Source organism: Sander lucioperca, chromosome 12 (assembly GCF_008315115.2).
Source record: "Sander lucioperca isolate FBNREF2018 chromosome 12, SLUC_FBN_1.2, whole genome shotgun sequence".
Classification (NCBI taxonomy): Eukaryota; Metazoa; Chordata; class Actinopteri; order Perciformes; family Percidae; genus Sander; species Sander lucioperca.
In genome coordinates, this window is record NC_050184.1 from 10541112 (window position 1) to 10564354 (window position 23243).

General features: G+C 41.0%; 1 protein-coding gene across 5 annotated transcripts in view; it reads left to right on the forward strand.

The window, feature by feature from the left end:
* bsna (bassoon presynaptic cytomatrix protein a) overlaps positions 1-23243 on the forward strand; it is a 168030-nt gene that overhangs the window by 66071 nt on the left and 78716 nt on the right. For 4 of the 5 annotated variants that reach the window (XM_036008276.1, XM_036008277.1, XM_036008280.1 and 1 more), the window contains exon 3: positions 10057-11682. In XM_036008276.1, coding sequence (XP_035864169.1) covers positions 10057-11682 — 1626 coding nt within the window. The remainder of the gene's footprint in view (positions 1-10056; positions 11683-23243) is intronic. The other variant, XM_036008278.1, reaches the window with a different exon arrangement.

Here is a 23243-nt window from a genome sequence, read left to right on the forward strand (position 1 = left end):
AGCAACAGCCGCCCATATATAGGGGCCTGCTACTATAGTTTTAGAAGGCCATTATCATCTATTTGATTTGGCTGTCACATAGCTTGGTCAGGACCACTTGGTGTCATTTTTTAACGCTCTGGGAATCCTGTTGTGAATTCAAACAAAACTAAACGTTAAAATACGTTTGTGACATTAGTTAAGAACTTTAGTTTACTTACGTAGACTACGTGATTTTAAATTTAAAATTCAACGTTGACTTTTGGTTTCACATGGGACACAAACTCTTTGGTTTCCCTGGGGAATGTCATGTTAATTTTTGGTTCAATATCATACAAACTTGTTAATGAGAATGCCTTGTAGGCCCTACCGTTGTTGCAGCTTACAGGGATATTCCCAAACAATTTAAAACAGATGTATATCATTTTCATATATAATGAATATAATAAAAATGTTTTTTTGTTTTGTTTTGTTTGGGCTTTACTTTGAAAAACCCTGTGCCCCTGTGCAATGGAGTCATGGGGCTTCTACACATGTGTGGTGATCCATTAAATCTGTTGAGGTGCCCTTGAATAAGGCATTTCTTATCCAAATGGCCCAGTTGAGCTGCCAGCAGTACACGACTGTGGCTGGTTGCACTGGACAGTTCCCAGATTATGTATGACAGCATGCATGCAGCAGCATAGTGAAGGAACACTGCATACATGTTCATCAAAACTTCCTGGAAATAGAGGCATTTTCAAAATGAAATACAAAATGGGAATGTTATTGGAATGTAGTTTGTTTTTATTGTGTTGAATGAAATGCAAAGGGAAAATGTCTGTTGATGTTTCGAATCCCACCTCAAGTTTTCTCTGTGAAACTGTGTTAACACCTGCTTGTACTTGTAGTGTTTGGAGATCTGTGACATGAATATTTTATGTTGACAGATGGTCGGTGTGTGTGTGTGTAAGTGTGTACTGTAGGTGAGTGTGTTTTTGAGTATTATTGGGTCTGTATCCATGTCACACTTTGCGTGCAACAGCCACAGGAAATAGCTCAAACTGTCATCAAGGCCTTTAAGTGTCAGACTTTCTTTTTTTCTCTGGCCTAATGACAGAACTGTGGCTTCTTTTCAAAGGTTAGTGTGTGTGTGTGTGTGTGTGTGTGTGTGTGTGTGTTTGTGTTGTTTGAGTAGGGTTTACAGGGAGACACTAGTGAGTGTGTGTGAGTGAGATAAAGCCACCAATCAAAAGTGTAAAGATAAGGGTATGCATACTGTATGCATACGGTTTGTCAGGTATTATCTACCTGCACAACAATATTGGACCACAACAAGATGATGTCTTACTTTTTCTCGTATTTATTGTTTTCTTAATATTGTTTTTTATTGTTTTTATTATTGCTTGAACACATGTTACCTGGTGGCTTAGTTAACGTCCTACTAGCTATTTTCTTAATTAGTAGAGAGTAGCAGAAACAAACAGGGATAGGGAGAATGTAAGGGAAGGAGACCTCATCAATTTCCTCCTCTAGATGCTGTTTTCTCCCTTAGATTGGATCTCAGTTCTTGGTCCTCCCAACTCTTCTCCGCTCCTATCTCTGTGTCTCCAGGGTAATTAATGACAAATTAGATTAGAGTCACAATGAACTCTGCTCCATGCAACTTCCACTGCTGCATGATATGGGCTAAGTAACTCCAACTATTTTAACAGATATTGCAGTTGGCGGAGTTCTGCTCACCACTCTGCTGATCTGTTAACCCTCCTGTTCTCCTCAGGTCAAATTTGACCCATTTTCAAAAAGCTATTATATAAAAAGCTCTTTATCAGAAATGTGGGAAATGAAAGCATTTGAAAAAACAAAACGATGAAAGAACGTTGAAAAAAGTGACAAAAATGTCGGAAAAAGATTCAAAAACGTGGGAGAAAAAACAACAGAAACGTCAAAAAGCGCAGAACAAATTGACAAAAAAATTGGAAATAGTGACAAGAAAATTGGAAAAAAGTGACAAAAACATCGGGAAAATCTTCAAAAACATCGAGAAAAGTGACAAAAATGACCAAAAAGACGACCAAAACATTGAAAAAAAAGTTTGTATTTTAAATTTTGACCTAGAAAAACAGAAAGTTTCCTGGTCGACGGGAAGACGACAAAAGGCCAGTAGATGCACTGCAGTAGATGGAATCTGCAGAGATTCAAGCAATAGCAAGTTTATGGAATATTTTAAGTTTGATTTCTTTGTGTGCTCACTCTTCTTCTGCTGTCTTTTGTGTGTGTGTTTGATTGCTTTCAGTTTCAATGTATTGTATATAGAAAAAATATAACAACTGGATGGCCAGCATTAAAGTCCTGATTGAAGAGTCCTGCCCCCTTTTTGATTGACAGGTGATCTCCAAGAAGTGCCACACAAACTCCACATTAGTGCACCAAAGATGGCAAAACAGGAAGTTGTAGATTATGACTTAATGTTTTGAATCTGCATATCCTGATAAAGTAGTTTCACATTCTTTAGTGTAACAGTACAATAAATTATCCACAATATAGTCCAGCCTCTCTATTACTACAACAGTTTTTGTCATTAAAGTAAAGGGTAGTAATAGCAGTATTTTTTTTACATCAGGAAGCTTTAAAAGTGCACTCATTCTTTTTTTTTAAATGCATTTCCCTATGTGTTTCAACATCTGTTCAACTGTTTAGACCTGGTGAAATTAATCAAATTGAAGGTTATTTTTAGTGCGTGTGTGTGTGTGTGTGTGTGTGTGTGTGTGTGTGTGTTAGAGACTCAATACTGACAGAGTTTAGCCTCTTGAATAGATAGACCTGACCTCCAAGTCAATGACATGTTACAAGAGGAGCTCAGATGTGTGTGTGTGTGTGTGTGTGTGTGTGTGTGTGTATGTGTGTGCGTGTGTGGAGGAGGGAATTTTTTTGTTTGTGGATGAGTGAATGCAGAGGTGTCTGCAGAGAAATAAGAGTGATGGCAACAAAGAAAAAAGACAGACTTGATCGAGGAAATCAGAGTCTTGCAGGTTTGAAGAGAGCTGAGCTACTTAGGATAAGCTGGGGATGAGAGACTGCAGAGTGTGGAGTGTGTGTGCATGTGTGTGTGTGTGTGTGTGTGTGCGCGCACGTGCGTGTGTGTGTGTGTGTGTGTTTGTGTGTGTGCGTGTGTTTGCCATCATTTTAGTAGGTAACCTGACACTCTACCTCCTTCTATGTTACATTAAGGAGCTACATTTTTTAAAGTTGATTCAAGTAGTTTGCATTTTGCTGCTTTACTGTTTGACCCTTTGTATAGGGACATTACAAGTAGCTCATTACACCAAAGTACTTATCGCTGTATCATACAAACATAGAGTAATGATCTCTCTCATAGTAAAAGACACAAATAGTGTGTTATGTTGTTACAAAGTGTCTGATTCATCGTTGTTCAATCCTGTCTCAAACCAACATGCAACAATAGTTTATCTATTAGTTATCAGTTGTTAGCAGCCTCATAGATATGGGTTAGAACACTACACCTACACCTAGACATTTCAAAAGCCCCTTATCATCTATTCACATGGTAATAGATGCGTTAGCTTGGCGTCCATTTTTAATGCTCTGGGAGTCCCGTTGTGAATTTGAACAATACTAACATTACTTGGTTAGGTTTAAGAAGAGATCGCGGTTTGGGTTAAAATACTTATAATGTACCTCTTTATACTACTGCCTACCATTGTCGCTCTTCGTACATCATTTTAAAAGACGCGGTCGCGCAGTTGCTGAGTGTCTAATATTGACGCAGATGGGTGATCCAGCTTACTAATAGATGATAACTACTGAGCTAACTAGGAGGTAGAGTACCGCCTCATACTTAGTGATAAACAACTGATAACGGCCATTCAATCGGCTAATAACATTCGAAGCAAGTGGGAAATAAATGTCTGTTGGGGAAATATAGGAAATATGGCTGTTAGTCAGTGTGACTTGGTGACACAGTGACATTACTGCTTTATGCAGATATGGTTTAAAATTAAGCAAATGTGTTGGTGTATGGAAACAAGTCTAGATGGAGAACTAACAGTATTCTGATCGATTAATGCAAAACTAGATGGCCCCATCATGAAATCAAAAACTACAAATGTCTTCTGTTTGGTTTTTGATTTTTTAGGAGAACACAGGACATGAGATTTACAGAGCAGACATGCATACTGTAGCAGAAATAAAACGTGCAAATTCAATTCAATTGGACTTTAAAGTGGCACATCAGAAAATACTCGTATGTATATTTATAATGGAAATATGGGTAATGTTGTCAGTAGGTAATTGGATTCTTTGATATATATACAGCATATTTCTGCTTTTGAAATACCAAAAGGATTTTAATTTGTTTTGTGGGGTGAGCTCCGGGAGACTGTCTGTTGAAAAAAATAGATTATCGCTTAAAATATTGAGAAGCACATTTAAGCCATTTGAAAATTTTAGGATAAGTCAGCACACAAACTGATGCCAAAAAACACTGTATACTAAGTGCCTCTTTAAACCTGAGTGCTTCTACATATAAACCTCGAATATGATAAACATGGGAACATCCAGTTTGCAAGCAAGAAAAATTACATTTTGAAGATTTTGGCAACTCAGACTTTAGAGGATCTGTTAAATGATAAAATGCTAGTCAAGTAATATATAACACAAGTCAATTTCAGGGAATTGTTTATTTACTCCCCTTTATTTTAATGAAAAAATATAAAATTCAGCAATTACAGTTTTTACAAATTTTTTCTTTATTTTAAGCCATTAACCATAGTTCTGTCATTCATGCATGGATCATTATGAAATGTTAAATAAATTATACAAAAACAGGCAGAAATAGGTGCACATTTATTCTGTAGAAATGAGCTTTGTCGAAAATTACCAGCCTTTTTTCTAACTAGGTTAGAGTGCAGAGTCAGCATCATTTCAGATTGTCAGGGCTCATTTTCCTCCTTTCAGAAAAGACATTTGAAGCCACTTATTCATGTAATAACTTCCACAGGGCTGATAATTGCCCGAGCTGCCCGACACACCATATGCAAACTGACTGGTTTGTGAACCATACACAGAAAGTAGTAAATGGGCTATAACATGAGGTGACACCTGTACTCTAATGCTTAGAGGTACCTAAGACACCTGTCAAAGCTGTCCTTTGACTACCTTATCAGTCTCCGTCAGAGCTGGGATTGAGGCCTGAGGCAGTTTTTGAGGGTCAGATGATCGTTATTGATCATAAACAAGGTTGAATGTTGTCTGTCTACATTTTGTCTCTCGCTGCAGGCTAGTGTTTTATTATGTGATCTTTATTGACCTCCATCTGCAAAGAGAACTACTGTGTCCCTAATCTATACTACATAATGACTCCATACTAATCTCTATTTTATGTTTTAGAAGTCAGTATACAAGAAATAGATGTACTTTAGGACGAAACCATAAAAGGAGAACTGAAAATGTTTAATTCTAAAAAATGCATACTTTTTTCTAAAATCAATCTGCTTCAGATTCAGGGTCACACTGTCATGGCTTACTGGGACACTTATAACTGAGTTATTGTTAATGTTATTAGTTACACCTGGGCTTGTCCTACTATGACAAGTCAGAATGTCTGCTGTGAAAAAAACGTGTTGACACAAACCGGTAATGTTAAAGACGTGAGTTAGCTAGTGATAGCAAAGATGCAACCTGTTTTAATATTCCACCACCAAGCTTATTATTGACTACATTTTTGGGCTTTAGAACAAGTTTTCCATCCCCAAGAAACCACCCCCAAGTTGCTGTTTCCATGTTTTCTGCCCCACAAATAGTATTTCCAAACAGGTTTAAGTGACAAATATGTGGTATTACAATGAAAGTGATTAATACATGAAAGAAAATGCAACAATGTATAGTTATAACTGGATTTAACCGTAGCAGTAGCGAGTACAGTTAACATAAATAACATAAGCCATGTAACCATTTTAAGTGAATGTACTGTAGCCATTAACTATGCTACAAAAAGAGACATTAGAGTCAACTGGCACATTCTCCCTCAGAGAAGTAGAGATCTGTGCAGTGTAGTGCATCCTTCTTGCACCTGCAGCGCTTTCTGCAGCCATTCTTGCAGCCACAAGAGATAAGCTTGTGGCATGATTTTTATGCTTGTGGCAATGTCTTCCAGTGGGTCTCATACATTCCTTCTATCTTCACCCACCCCCAGTCAGTTGGTGATGGCAGCACATGGTCTGGTAGCAGTGTCTTCACCCAGATGTGACCACCCTGGTCGAGTGCTCTCTTGACACCACTCCACCAGAGCAGTGTGAGTAGGTGGGATTAGCTGCTCCAAGTGTTTCCGTGGAAAGAGCTTCTTTCTTGCAAGGTTTAGGCCACAAAATGTGAGCATTATGCGGCGACGAAAGTTAAGTTTAGGCATTAAAACGATTAGTTAAGTTAAAGAAAAAGATTGTGGTTTGGATTAAAACACTCACGCATTTCCTGGGTGAAAGTCTTGTGTTTTCCTGGGGAAGTGAACTCCGCTCCCTGGAATGAAAGTGCTGTGTTTAATGACCCACCCATCCACCCAGCCACCCCAACCTCCTCATTAAGCGGCCAGCCGCATTCTTATACAGCGGCAGTCAATGTGGTGCATGCAGAAAGAAAAAAAAAACATGCTTGTGGGTCCTTTAACCCGCTTGTGCTCGACGCTATTAAACTTCAGCAGTTGTGTGATAGTTAGGGCTGCAGGCGTTGCTGGATATTCACTCTGATGCTTGCCCCTTCAAGGACAATGTTTACCAGTGCCAACAGTAGGTTTGACACAGAATCCTGTTGGCTGCCTTTTTGGAACCCAGTGAATGGTTTCTGCTCTTCAAACATATGGTGACCCACAATTTTTGCAGCATGGGCAAGTTGTACGGCATCACTGTCACTGTCCCATTCAAATTCCTTGGTCAGTGCTGCACCAATATCATTAGAGAATGCCAGAAGGGCATCCCTCCCCTGGGTCTAAGCTTGCAGGTCAGGGATCTGAGCCAAGAGTCTTTCCTTCAATCTTGTAGCTAGCTAGCTCTAGCATCAAGCCTAAAACCAAGCTGCTCCATCCTTGACCTGTACAGATGAGCCAGATCAGCCAGCTTGAAGACTGATGCAGTGCTGTCATTAAGGCGTGCTTCCTCGATGTATATTAATATATAACAATTACTATCCATCAGATTTTTTTAACCTTAACATTATTAATCTCAGAACACTATGTCATTTTACTTACCTTCTCGGTTCACTGCATACGGTGTGCCACGCCCCCCGGAAGGGATGTCATAACCAGAATCTATATTTATTTTTTTCTCATACTTGCTTATGATGAGCTCAGTGTTGATTATGGAAGTATATGCATGTATTCATTTGGTTCTCAGGGTTACTAGGATCTAAATTATGTTAGTTATTGCATGTGGGTCCAATGGGATAGGACATTTTGACAAACCGCTGGCAGACATTTTGAAAAAGGGCTGCCACGGCAACCAGGGTGTGAGTTTGCAAAGTCCCAATATCCAGTTTTGTTCCCATTGTATCTATCAACACATCTGCCAATTTTGGTGCTTTTATCACAAAATGAACAATTGTTACAATTTATTGACCTATGCCGCCCCACTATTACTATTAATTCAAAAATCAGCTTAGGCCACCTGTATGCTTGCAGCTGCATTAAAGGGCCAGTTCACACAAATGACAAAATTAGTGGTATCCAGATAGTTTTGGTTTTGGTTGTCTAGTTTTATATTTCAATGTCTTTTGGAACAAATTTTTACCAAAGAAGTAGTGTCTATATGAAAACCGTTCAGAGATTATTACAGAGTAAGTGGTACACTGGAAAGGCAAGTTGCTTTTGAATTGGGAACAGTCAATATTATATTTCAATGCTGTGAGAAACACATATGAACATCAACAGGACGCAGGTGTTTAAATGATTCACGGGTTTTAACCACAGTGAAGCAGAAGTGAATACTCTGTGCTGCTGTGCTGTTGATTAAGCTTGACATGATGAGAGCTGAAGAGCTGCCTGGATTAAAAAACTGCTGACTCCTCTCCCTCTCCATCTCCTCCCTGCTCTTTCCCATCGCTCCATCCCTCGCTTTATCCCTCATTCATTCAAGTGTCTCTTGTGATGTTGCTTATAAAGCAGAAGGATAGACAGGGACTCATTAAAGTCAGCCCCCCTTCTTCCTTTTTCTCCCTATCTACCTCTCTTCATCTCCCTCTCGCCATCTTCATCAGATGTAATTATGGCTGCACAACGTGGGAGGAGCCTGCACAGCAAAATTATACTTTCAAATCTCCTTCCGCTTCAGCTATTCAAGGAGCGAGACCTACATTTTCAAGCTGATCAGAAAGAGCACAGAAAAATGGGGGTGAAGATGGAAAACAAGAAAAATGGGAAAGCGTAAGGGGGCATGTGAAGAAAAGAAAAAAAACAGGGAGAAGAGAAGCAGGGAGGAGAGGAAAGACGGCTACAAAGAGAATATGTTAAGGAGGAAATGAGGATGTCAGGCTGTAGCAGTGGCTGTAGTCGCTGAGTTAACAGAACATGGGATCAGTAATGCTGTCAAGCTAGAAAATGCCAGACAGAAAAGCATGCTGGGACAGCATAGTGGGAGGAAGTGCTTAGTTAGGGTACGTGACAGATTTTTTCTCTCCATATTTTCCCTTCAAATTTAAGGAGCCAACTTGTCCTTTAGCAAGAAAAATCTCAGGGGGGGTTCAGTGAATAGTGGGCGGGGTGATACAGTTCGTTTGCGCATTGCATTGTGGGAAGGAAAGGGGATGGGAGAAACGCTTGAAACGTGCACAGATTTACTAGCATTGCCCTGGTTGCAGAGGAGCTATAATTGCACTATTTATGGCAGCTGGGTGGCTGTGTTGGATGCAAAGCTACAGTAGGACAGACAGGATGAGAGCAGTAGGTTGACACAGTTCAGAGAGGAGCTGTGTGCTTTTTGCAGTCGGGAGAAATTAGAGAGCCAAGCAAGGTCTGGACACAAGGGAGTATCAGCTCTCATCTGGAGGAAGAAGAGAATGAAGAAGGAAGACATGGAGAAGAGGAGGAGGTGGGGTGATGTTTTTATTTTTATTTTTAGATGCTGAGGGGTGTTTCGTATCAATATCATTTGACTGTGTGCTTCTCTTATTATATCTGTCTCGCTCGTGTCACTTGATGTGCATACCTGTGTACCCATGTGGATTTATGTGTGTGTCTGTGAGAGATTTTTCACTCCGGTTGCGGTTTCGGCTCAGCAATCACCCAGCGCTGCAGTCAATTTGTGGTTGATTTACCTCTCTCTCCCTCTATTTCTGGTTGATTACTACTATTCTCTCTGCACTTCTGTTTTCCACGGGAAGAAAGATGGACCATATTCTATGTGTAGCCATCCAAATGCACTCTCTCTATCATCTGCAGCTTTGAAGTTGGCTGAATTAATAGATGAGACACTGTTGCACCCTGTCTGAGTCAGCGATGATATTTTAAAGTAATCAATAGCAATCAGCTTTGAAAGGGAAAATCAATGAATCATAGTGATGTTTTATATCTACACTGTCCTCTAGCTTCATTTGTTATCTTCCTTTTCCTCCTTTTCTTTCATTTTATTTATTTTATTATATCTTTTCATCATCATCATCATCATCATCATTTTATCATTTCTTTCATTTACCTTGTTTCAGCCCTAAGACTTTTCTTACATCACTAAAACAAACGGCATCATCAACCTGTGTTTAATGACCTCACAGACCCAGTCAGTTAAAACACATGTTGTGCTGACAAGCAGAACCTAATTTTAAATTCCATTGGAGATCCGAAGGATACCAAATATGTCACAATACATTTGGGGAATTATGTATAAGATGATACATCTAGAATCTTTAATATTTATAGAATATTTCCATTTTGATGGATTGAAAATATTTCACTCAGTATAGATATGTAGCTTCAATGAAGAGTTGGAACAAGTTGATATGTACAGAACATGTGTGATATTGTCAAATAGACGAGCTAAAATAATTTTTTCCCCAGGGCAAGGTTAAATAACATGAAACCTCTTTCTTCTCTGTCTGCAGGTCCAGGAGTGGCTGTGTCTGAATTGTCAGATGCAGAGAGCTCTTGGCATTGATATGACCACGCCTCGCTCTATGAGCCAACAGCAGATTCACTCTCCGTCTCACCAAGCCAAACCAATCGTCCAGCCTCAGCAGCCTGCACCTCAGCCAATACAGCCGGCAGCAGCAGCACAGCCCAAACCTTTGGCACAGAGTCAGCCCACTCAGCGGCAGCAGCAGCCGCCTCAGTCTCAGCCTAAGTCTCAGCCCTACGGCCAGACTCAACCCTATTCCCAGACCCAGCCATACTCCCAAACCCAGCCATTCCCCCAGTCCCAGCCATACTCCCAGTCCCAGCAGTATCCCCAGTCTCAGCCCCAGTCATACCCTGCATCCAAGACAGGGCCCCAGACTCAGCCTCATACCTCACCAGGCTTGCAGAGACACCCAGGCCCTGGCGGACCCCAGACTCAACCAGGGTCCTTTCAGCAAGGCATGAGGTCTGACCCGTACTCCCAGAGAGGTCCCGGGGCTCCAGGAGCTGTTGGAGGTCCCGCAGGTGGGCCCAACCAGCCAGGGGGTCCACGGATTCCCCACCCTGGCGCTGTGCCTCTCCCTGGCTTGACCAAGGCTCCGTCCCAGCCCGATTTGGGTCGCGGTTCCCCGATGCACCAGTCAATGGCACGGCACCATGACCAGACCAGAAGCGCTGGCTCCTCCCCAGCCCACAGACCTCAGAGTCAGGCGCCTCCTCCTGCCCAGGACGGCCTGACCAAACTGTTTGGTTTCGGAGCATCACTGCTCAATCAGGCGAGTACCCTGATCAATGTTGACCCTCTAGCCACCGCCTCCACCCAGCCAAGCCCTGCACGAGGCAAAGTGGTGTTCAGTAATGCAACTACTGACATCAAGCAGCAACAACAAGGGGCCCCTGGCACCAAACCATTCAGTACAGGGGGCCCTCATGCTCCAACTCAAATGGGTGGCCCTCATGCGCCGAGCCAAATGGGGGGTCCTCATGCGCCAAGCCAAATGGGGGGCCCTCATGCTCCAACTCAAATGGGTGGCCCGAATGCATCGAGCCAAATGGGGGGTCCTCATGCGGTGAGCCAAATGGGGGGTGCTCATGTGCCGGGCCAAATCGGGGGTCCTCAAATGCAGAGCCAAATGGGTGGTTCTTATACGCAGAGCCAAATGGGGGGTCCTCATACGCCTAGCCAAATGGGAGGTCCCCAAATGGGAGGTACCCAAATGGGAGGTACCCAAATGGGCGGTACTCAAATGGGCGGTCCACAAATGGGCGGTCCACAAATGGGTGAACCACATGCAACAACCCAGAAGCAGCCAACCAAGCCCCATCAACAAGGAATGCCGCAACAGCAGTCGCCTGCGCATCATCAAAAAGGGCAGCAAGGACAACAACATCAGCAAACACCTGCTCATCTGCAGAAAGTGCAGCAGAAGCAGGAGCCCATGGTGGCCCCTGTGCCTGCTCCAGAGCCTGTGAAACCTAAAGTGAACTGTCCTCTTTGTAAAACGGAACTGAACATTGGCAGCTCTGACCCGCCCAACTACAACAGCTGTACGCAGTGTCAGAGCCAAGTGTGTAACCTGTGTGGCTTCAACCCCACACCGCATCTGGTGGAGGTAAGAGGAGTACACACATGCAGTACAATGTACACACATAGTCTCTCACACACAAATAGGAATGCAAGCAAAACTTGTTTGACAACTTATTGTCGTACACAGTGCCGTTTGTGGAAAAAATACTTTGGACAGATGCAAAACCAGAAAATAACATTTGACATAAGACACTATTTCACATTTCCCACAGTTTAACACAGGTGATAATCCGACTGGGCAGATACCTGTTCTCCTAAAGTTGCTGTAATACTCCCCACTCACCATTTGTCATTTTGGGTAGCTATGTTGCCTAATTTTACCACGTTGTCCTGCTGCTTTTATGTATTTATGTTTTATATTAAGGACCAGAGCATGTGATTGGAGTGGAGCGATGATAATTTCCGCTCCTCCTTTACAGAGCTGTTCTTTCCCTCCGCTCCCCCCGATCAAAGTTGCTCCCTGCTACTCCGCTTAATATTGCTCCACGCTCAACTCAGATTTCACCCCCTCTACTCAAATCACTCCAAAAAAAGCAAAAAAGCTGAGTTGTATCAGATGAACAGTGCCCATCCTCCCTTTAAGCCCGAAACTTCAGCCACAATGGTGTCTGATTTCAATTTAATGAATTTTTGTGAACATTAGGGGTTTTGTTAGCTGCGACTGTCCCTTCAATCCTATGTGTACAGATCGCAGCTAGTTAGCTTCATTTTCGGCGTAATTAGAGTATATTTACAGTTTGAATTTCGTCACGCCACTTATATAAACATCTACCCCAAGGTCTTATAAAGCTAACAATCGTGTCCGATTTCAATTTAATGCATTTTTGTGAATTTCAGAGGAATTCTAAGAGGAGGCTAGCTAGCTCTCATTGATAGAGTTCCTTCCAGCCGGAGGCTCTATCAATGAGACTCGCGGACAAGAGGCGTTTATTTCCCCGATCGTTTGTTTAAATAACTCAACACATTATAATTACACACATTATAAGATTAACTGGAACCTGTGGTAAGAGATTGCTGGCGTAACAAGCTCGCTGACCGCACTCTCACTCACACACACCGGCTATTAAGCAGGAAAAGGGGAGCTGCAGGCCCTGGAGCTCTGTCAGGGCATCGCCGTTTGGTAGTCCATTAACCCAAAACAAAACAGTTACTTTTCGCGGGTATGGAGTGCCGTGGGCTGCGAGCTGTGACGGAGCTCCATTTACCTCACAGCAGGCCGGGCGGCGAGGCAGCAACACAGGCAGCACCGGCCGCTGAACTCCGACACACAGTCGGACAAAATTTGCAATTAGACATCAATTTTCGTAAAACGGCCCATATTTTACATAAAAAAGTCTCAGAAGTGAATTTAGTGATAAAATAGCAGATGAACAATGTATACAATTTCTGAGATCTGCGCGACCTATTCAGAAAACTAAGCTGACCTCAGATCAGTGGTGTAGCCTATGTAAATGTTTGGGCGTGACAAAGATAGAGACTAGAGCCAAATGAAGAGGAGCCTGTATGAACTGTAGGTTCTATGTATGTCCTAGTTACCCACTATACTGTCATTATTCAACTATGACAAGGTAAAATCGGTTTTGCATTCAATCACCCCTTTAAGGCTCGCGCTCCCCGCTACGCTCACATTCTTTGCTCAGTACCACTTAAACCACACTTTTTTCTGTTTCCATCAGGTGGGTCTTTGCTCGGCCTGTCACCTATAGTCTTACACTACACATACATATTTAAGAACAAGAACTGTACTCCCACACACACAGACACGCACACACATCAGAATCATCTCCTCTCAGACAATCGATACTATTCAGCACTAATAGAAAATGCTTTTCATTTCACTGTTGGAATCTTTCAATTCGCTGTGTGAGTGCAGTTAGACCTGAACCTCTCATCTTTCCTCTGAGGAATTCATTGTCTTTTCTCCATTCTTTTGCTTTTAAAATTGTCAGTGTTTATTAGGGCTGGGACGATATGCTTTTGTCCCGATTTTGATTCTTTCACGATACATGGGTGCTGATTTAATTTGTATTGCGGTTTTCATTTATTGTGATTCTAGAAGTATTGCGATTCGATAGTATTGAGTATTGCGATTTTCTTTTCCTTCTTTAACAAAAACAAAAGTAATACACTTCTAGAGACGATATATCATGAGACATTTCTAAAAACTAATTGTTTTCTAAGAAGAATGCACGTCACATGTCAGTCAGTCAGTCTAACATTTTTTTCATTTGTAAAGAAGTACATAACTTGCTTAAATAATGCTTTTGCTCTGTTTTTTACTGGAAACAGATATGATGTAGTTGTCGTCGGCGTATAAACAGAAAATATTTAGATGAATCATAAAAAAAAAAAAAAAAAAGGATTCTAGGTAAAATAATTAATTAAAAAAATTATCCCCACAAAAAATCACGATACATTTCATTTCCGATTTTCTGTTTTCTGTTCTTTTACAAACTCATTTGTCTTTCTGTCCTTTCTGTGGTAGCTGAAAGTTGTCTGTTTTTTCTCTCTCTTTCTATACCTCTCTGCCTCCTCCATACCTAATTCTTTTACTTAAATAATAAATACTTGTGATAAGGGAGTGTAGAAATGACTAAAAACAGCTAAAATGTACATAAACAAACACACAAACATGCACAACCACGGGGACGAGTGCCAGCATTAACTCATTTATACAGCATGTATCTCATTTTCTTTTAGTGACAAGAGAGAAATGGAAGACCATTGACTCCTCTCTTCTCTGCCATCCCTTTGAGCTACAGTGGCCTGTATTTGACATTTACATGTTGGTAACAATCGACATTTACAGATTAGTAATTTTGCCTATTTGGAAAATAGATTAAAAAGAAACACCTGGTACAAATTGTAACAACACAATAGTTCATGTTGTATACCTCCATGGCATAATCTAAGGTGACCATACTGAAGCTCAGTTCAACTGCTGAGAGAACAAATCTGGCAAACCAATAGACAGACAGAAACAAACCAACTTGCTTTGTCAGCTAGAATGCTACATGCTACATGCTAACAAACAAGCTTTTTTCATGGTAAACTCCATAAGAGTAGGTCGAAGAAAGAGCATAAAGGAAAGATAAAGTGTGAAATAAAAAAGGCCAATATTCTGAGCTGGACATAAAAAAAGCAGGAAATGGAGATAGATGAGGAGAAGAAAGCATGAGAGAGTGGAAGGTTGAGAAAAGGCAACAGACGAAGGGAAAGAGAGATAGAAAAATAAAGATAAAGACCAAGCAAGTGCAAAAAGGCAAAGGATGAGAGGAAATGATGGGTTCGAGAGAATCACAAAACAGACATCCTTTTCAATTATGCTTTCTTTCTTTCCTCCAAAGTGATTCCTCTCATGACACAATGAAAGGGGTGTAAAGGCCGACTGCTCTCTCGTCTCCCCTTTATCGATCCAGACCCAGGTTTAGAGGTGAAAAGAAGGAAGAAAAGATGCAACAGAAAAGATAGGAAGACAAATAAGTAAGGAACTTAGAAGGGGAAGAAGAAAATAAAGGATGTAGGTTTTAGAGTAATAATGCAAGAAATGGAATATTTAGGGAAGAAGGGAGGGATGTATGTAAGGAAGGAAGAAAGAAGAGAAGTCTTAAGGAGGAAATAAGTAGGCGTACAGGAGGGAAGTCAAAGAACAGAAGAAAGTCAAGCAAGGAAAGAGATATTTAAGGATACAGGGAAGAAAGGGTGATGGGGGAAATAAGCGTTGAGGGAAGAAAATTTGAGAGAAGAAATAGATGAAAGAAAAGACAGAAAGAAGCAAGGATGCGTGTAAATCAGTCAGTCCGTCAAGCAGATTGAGAATGACTCGTGTTGTATTTACTTTGAGGCAGCATGATGCCTTCAGGGTCTCTGGGGAGTACTGTTGTTAATAGTACTGTAATGTAATGTACTGTCACAGCCTCAAGATAGACCTAGAGATAATATACACAGTTATATACAAGTGCTACTACTGTGTACAGGACAATGATAAATACACACACAGAACAGTGGTTCAAAATGTTATTTAGACCGTAAGAAATCAACGCCATTAACCGTTACATACTGTACATGCAGATATAAAGAAGACATATTATATAAAGAGTGAGTGTGTGTGTGTGTGTGTGTGCAATGTGGGTTAAGGCCTGCAGCTCTCCAGAAGAAGTGAATGAAACAGAAAAGAGAAAATAGACAGTAGGAAAAGAGGAGGCGAGAGAAATGTCAGAGAGATTAAAAATGAATATAATGGCAGATAAAATTCTTTCTTTCAGTAAATTTGAAATTAGATCAGATGATGATGATGACGCAGTGTATTTGTTAATTACTAACTTTTGAGTCCTAGTAAAGCCAGGAAAAAATGTTGATTAGGACTGGGGAAGATGGAGACAATACACAAACATGGATATGACATGACATATAGAAAAAGGAATGGGAAAGGTAAACAATTAGGAGAGGAAAAGTTTTAACCAGACATATAGAGCTGAATCACGTGCAGCCTTCAGTCCAGAGGGAACGCGCACACACACACACACACACGCACACACGCACACACACACACGCACACACACACACACACGCACACACACACACACACACACACACACACACACACACACACACACACACACACACGACTAAGACAGTAAGTAGAACAGTAGGGAAAAAGATGGTAAAAAAAATCAAGTGAGGGAAGTAAAGAGAGGGTGGGAAAGATGACGTCAAAGGAGCGATGAGATCACTAAAGTACGTTTTTTGATGAGGTTTGACTGATAGGGCAGTTACAGTAAGCTAAATTTGCTCATCTGAATTCTAAAGGCCTTGGTTTTTTTTTATCTACTCTAGGGATGGAAACGTCGGCCTGTCAGTCAGTTTTTTAACTTTAGTTCAGACTGAAATATATCAGCAACCATTGGATGGATTCTTTTTTGACATTCTCGATTCCCGTTTATGAAGTTGACATTGTAGTTTGCATGTTACACTAAGATGGTAGTCATTGTTAGTCATTGTGAGCATGCTGATGTTAGCATTTAGCTCAAAGTACTACTGTGCCTAAGTAGTACAGCCTCACAGAGCTGCTATGGCTATAGACGTCGTGTTTGTGCGGCACATTCGCACGGGAAGAGTGAAGTCTGTGTTTTACTCAAATTTACTGACATTATCCCCCACATAGTATGTTGTCAAGGCTTTCCTTTATAATTGCCAACGCAGCCAATACAACCCCGTATCGCAGAGATACCGATTCACAATGGACTAATATTATTACACAACCTCTGTGTTTGGCGAAATATGGTAGGTCATTTGCGGTGGAATTTTTACTTGACAATTTAAAGACATGGCAGATTTGCATGGGATTAAGACCACAGACTACCTCCGCAATTATTACAAATTACTAGAGGTCCCCAAGTACTACTAGTCCCGTGTGAATAGGGCTTTAGTAGGTGTAATTTAAACCTCTAAGTCATCTCAGTAGTGACATTTTTACCCAATAAATTCTACTTTTCTTCAGGAAGTTATTCTCTGTTTTTATAGTTTTTGTGCTTAGTAAACTCGCTAAGCGTCCATGCAAAAACCAAAAATGAATGTGTTTGTCAAAGCGGTGCAGATTAGTGTTATTGTTTGAAAATGACAGGAACACTGTGTGATAGAGAGACACGGAGCATAGCGCTCACTTGATTTATCAATAATTCAGCAAAGTTTTTTTTATATATATAAATAGCGGGAGCGATAAAATATGTAAGGGGAGGCAGTGTCTCCTGGAACAGAACAGTAAAAAGTCACTTGGTTTATCCTGTCCCTTCTGTGCCTCTCTGTCCTCTTTGCTTCTCTACTTGTTTCCTTCATTCCTTCATTCTTTGCCTTTTCCATATAACATTTATTCTTATCAGTCCTGTCTAATCTAATGGAGCTTGAAAGGGACAGGGAGTGTCTGAGAATCGGTGGTGTATGTTGTGTATATATAAGCAACAGTCTGAGCTCAGAATTCAACTTGAAAATATATTAAACAGAATAACTTAGTGTCTGGTAAAACAGCCTCATCATGAGGCTCTGAATAATGACACGCACACGCGTGCGCGCGCACACACACACACACACACACACACACACACACACACACACACACACACACACACACACACACACATTTAGACACACATCCAGGTGGACTGGGTGCAGTAATCCTAATAATTGTTCCAGCAGCAGTGATGACAGCTGTGAAAGCCTGAATGACAGATTGGACAGAGAAATGGCCTCATTCACTCATTCACTAACACCTGGTTATACAGTGTAGTGTGTGTGTGTGTGTGTGTGTGTGTGTGTGTGTGTGTCTGTGTTTCTGAGTGTCTGTGTGTGTGTGTTTGTGAGTCTGCACATCTGAAGGAAACTGATTAGGGATTGTGACATTTAATCTGCATTGGTGTGTTTGTACACGTAGTGTGTGTGTGTTTGTGTGTTACCATTATATGAGTAACATTCCAATTGAGAGGCTGGAATCTGCGAAGGACACACCCCATGAAGATGTGTCCTTCAAAGGACCAGAATGCTAGACTGAAACTGCTCCTTCTCCCCACATGAGACTGTCTAAACTCGAATTGTGCGTTCAGGTACTAATTGTAACGTGAACTGGTAGAGCAATGTTTTACTGCCACAAAAGGGCCAATATTGATGGCGTTTGGTTTGTCTGGTTGTAGTTTTGCTGGTGTCACATTTCCTGAATATCTACAATGTAGGTGGTTAGTGCAAAGTTGGTATAACCCAAAGTCAGAATGGCTATAATTATGGAAATAAAACCCATTTTGAATTTTGAAAAACATTGGATTTTCCCTGTAACTGAAGTGATACTCTTACAGATGTATTTGGGCTGTATTAAGTTACTGCTGCTGCAAATCAAACATTTCCTGCTGCTGCTGCTTCACAACAAAAGCATTCAACTGTCGAAAAGACAAAATGGCTTTTATTGTGAAGCAATTACAAGCAATGCAATGTATGTGTCACCAACTCCTTTTACTGCTCCCTGGTTTTGTGTGGAAAACTATTCTCACCATGAAATCAGATCGAGTTTGTTCACAGCATGATGGAAAAGAGATGATTGACTTCTTTGATTAAAAAAATGTGAGGCAGAACAGCAACATACACAACAGTTGCATTTCTGACAGAGGAGTGCTGCCCCCACAACTCTTGGACTTGTATCTTTGAAAAACACGTTATCCCCCCAATATCTAGAGCAATCTAGAGCAGCTTCCATGGTTTTCACAGTGGTTATCACAGTGAAAGGAGTTTCTTTTTACATGAGACTGCTATAGTAACTATCTGTTTGCAAAGTCTGCTCACTCACACAGTGAGTCAGACGCTCTGCCTCAGGAAAATGCCACAGTGGCCAAAAAGTTAACGTTGGTAATTTGATGAGTTTCTCTGTGTGTGTGTGTTTTAATTACGTGTGTGTACATACAAGTTCCCCCAAACCACTGATTGGTCATTCTAAAGGTTGCTATCAGCACAATGGGGGTCATTAGGGTTAATGGGGTAGAGCTAGTTTTTGATTATTTTCTTCTTCTGTCCCTTTACCTTTTCCCTGCATCTCGCCGCTCTCTGTTGTGTTCACTTATTGTCCCCCACTGCTGTTTCTATTCCACTAGGGAAAAAAACAATAAAAGAATAACAATCTGTAAATTGATAAGTAGAGGGCAGAACACCCAGAGAGAAACCAACTAATGGAGCGAGGAAACAGCAAGAAGAACATTTAAAACAGAAGCTGCATAATGTTCCATAAACTGTGACATTTAGTTAACACCAAACAAATAAACGCCATACGTATGCATCTGAAAGATGATGACCAAGCCTGATTTATCACACACACACACACACACACACACACACACACACACACACACACACACACACACACACACACACACACACACACACACAGTAAGTAACTAAATAGATTCTATCCATCCTTATCATCAGCTTGTGATGTCCAAGTCACAGTAATCCACTTCACTGTGGCTCTGCAGTCAATTTAACAACCCGTGTGTGTACGTGTTTGTGTGTGCACACTTGCGTACTTATCCAACAGTAAACAGGGGACATTTTGGAGCTCCACTGTAGGTCATGCTGAAGATCCTCTCATACATGTATTAAACATTTAGCCAAGTACACAATTAGGTGTAATCCAAGGGACAAAGGTAGTCATATTTATAATCAATACTATTCTATTTGAATGACTATAAATAGTGGTCCACACTTGGTCAGTGTAGAATGATAGTCCACTGTTGGTAATATAGGAGGTGTGTGTGTGTGTGTGTGTGTGTGTGTGTGTGTGTGTGTGTGTGTGTGTTTGTGTGTCGTTCAGCTATGCTGGTCAGCCTCTCAAAATAGTACAAACTGATTTTTTTGTTATTTGTATTTGTTTCCTAATCTTTTACTCCTTCCCTCTATTCTACATCTTTCTTTGGCTCCTAATTGTGTTCACTGCTTCACTGTGACTGTTGGTTGGATGTGTGTTGAATCTGATTTCCAATTTAGCTGTTTCCACTAAAGATGTGTAGATGAGTGCTACTGTTCAAATCAAAGAAATGTGAGTCTTTCTGGGGGACTGGTTGCATGCTTAAAATAGGTAAAAACTACATTTTTGCAGATCAAAATTATCAAAATGATCCAAAAATATATAAATAAATGTATGAAGAATTTGTGTCAGTCCAAAACTACTGACATGCATTCAAAACGAGGGCCAGAAACGAGGAGAGGTGGCAGTGAGAGAGGAATCAAAGGTAGCAAATAAGGATGAAGTGAGTCATGCTTCTCTATTTAGAAAGAAATCAGAACAAAAATAGAGGGGAGCAGCAGCAGGAGTGACAGAGCTCCTAATGGAAGTATGGTTCGCTCCTGCACTTCAGGACATCTCACTACAATTAATAATACAACGGCTCGCCATCCCCTTCTCTCCTTCTTCTCCTTCTCTCCTCTTTCTCCTCTTCCTGCGTCTGTCCACCCGCCTCCTCTCCATCTGTTCCTTTCATCTTGTCCTCTCTGCCTCCTTTTTCATCCTCTCTCTCCCACCCAGATTTTCCCAGGTGGGATTCAAACTGGCAACTTTCTGATCACCGTCCTGCTTGGAGTGTAAATACAGTATAGTCTTCCCACTTTCTGCATATCTTCATCCTTTTCTACTCTCTCTATTACATTTCTCCTTTTATTTCTATTTTCTTTTTTCTCTCTTTTTCACAAATTGTCCTCCTTTGTTCTTACATCTTTGCAGGAAACTTCATTTCAGTTTCTCTTTCATTTACTATTTTTCTTAAGTCTTCCGCAGCTCTCTCTCTCTCTCTCTCTCTCTCTCTCTCTCTCTCTCTCTCTCTTTCTCTCTCTTTCTCTCTTAGATCTGTTAACTTATTCAGTACACCAAACTTCTTTCCCTTTTTTTTAAGAATTCATACAATATGCATTGCGAAACCTGCAAGACAAGTAACTTTTTCTGCGTGTGTTGTTGGCTTTTCTTCTTTTTTTCTCAGCCAGTTGCATATCGAATTGGTCATCAAAATCATGACACAGAAAAAAGATAACCATCTGGTAGTCTGACAGTAAGTCTTAACTGTAAACTCTCCTCACTGAAGTGGATGTGTTGGTTTCTGAAGGGCACTGAACTTGCAAATGTGGTCATTTAACATATTCACGATTGGAAATGTTGTCTTCAGAAAATACGCAGGCATCTGTTGTATTTTAAAGTCTACAGTAGTCAAGATGTCAAAGCTTGCAAATTCCTCATATGTATTTCAGAGATTGACCTTGATTGAGTGATCACTCAATAATCTTATGTAGCTTCAGTGATGAATGAGCTGATACAAAATATGCTGTATTATGTAACATGGCATTACATTGTGGAAAGAAATTCTAACTGAAGTTGTTCAAGGGGATATTTTAAGTGTTTTATGTAGTTGAAAACTATGTACTGTATTCAAACAAGTCGTTGCCAAAGCAGTGAAATGAAAATAGATACCATTATTGCTTTCGGGTTTAGCGTCACTAAGTATTTGAACTGCTAATTTCAAAATCATTTAGGCTGACGTTTCTCAAACTTATAATAAATAATAAATCGAGACCCCAAATACTCCCAACACGTTTCCAACCTATTCTTCTCCATGAGTGAGATTAAACTGATTCACTATGATGCCCAAGGAACGCCTTTAATATTTGAATGTATCTTGAACATTTTAGTCGACTGTTTGATGTTAGTTTAGTGACGTAAAACGTTTTGTGCTTAAATATTTCTGTCCTGAATCTCAAACCATATGTATGTACCATGAATCCCCATCAAACCCTTTTTTTATCTACATCTCCCATGCAGACTTCAAACTCTTAAAGTACTCAGTATTTTTTTCTTTTTAGACTGACGTCTGTGCCCGGCATCGCGTGCTTACTTGACTTCTCTGTTCTTTAAATACCTGCAGATGACGTATACTGAGACAGCGCGCTGGGTTTGTCTCACTTAGTTTAGTCAGGCGCGTAGTGCAAGTGTTATTTTAAGATGTTTCTGTTAGTGTGATGAGGCCAAAGACTGACAAAGACCTGCCTGACATTCATTTGTTGTGACATAAACTTAAAAAAACTGACAGTGATTATTGTTATTTTATTGTTTCCAAAATTAGATTAGATTAGATTAGATTCAACGTTATTGTCATTGTGCAGAGTACAAGTACAAAGACAACGAAGTGCAGTTTGCGTCCAACTAGAAGTGCAAAAAAACAGAAAAGTGCAATGTGATATTCAAGTATAGACAGGTGGTGCATAGGCAGGACAAGAAATATATTGCAGTTTTATAAGAGCAGAATAAATATGGCTATGTAATATGAACAGTGTATGAACAACATGTACAGATATGTGCAATGTAGTAGCAGTGGCATTATAATAGTAGTAAGTAGGTTAATTGTCACCGGGATGCAGAGCTAGAATTCAGTAGGGTGACAGCCGCAGGAAAGAAGCTTCATCTGAACCTGCTGGTTTCGGGTGCGGAGAGACCTGAAACGCCTCCCGGAGGGGAGTGGGGTGAACAGACTGTGGTTGGGATGGGAACAGTGTTTGATGATGCTGCGCGCCTTATGCAAGCATCGCTTGCCCTGGATGGCCTCGATGGAGGGGAGTGAGGAACCGGTGATGCGTTGGGCAGTTTTCACCACCCTCTGCAGTGCTTTCCGGTCATAGGCAGAGCAGTTGCCATACCAAACTGTGACACAGTTGGTGAGGATGCTCTCGATGGTGCAGCTGTAGAAGTTCACCAGGATCTGAGGAGACAGGTAGCCCTTCTTGAGTCTCCTCAGAAAGAAGAGACTCTGGTGAGCCTTCTTGATCAGGGTAGAGGTGTTGAGGGTCCAAGAGAGGTCCTCAGAGATGTGGACACCCAGAAACTTGAAGCTGGTGACACGCTCCACCTCAGTCCCGTTGATGAGAATGGGTGTGGAAAAGACTTGTAAAATCATTTTTAACCTCTATTGTTCCATTTATCCACCCTCATCAATCACATACACACTTTCTGATGGAGTTGTTTTGTGTTGTTTTCCACCTCACCTTAACCACCTCCGATCACTCCTTTTCCCCCCC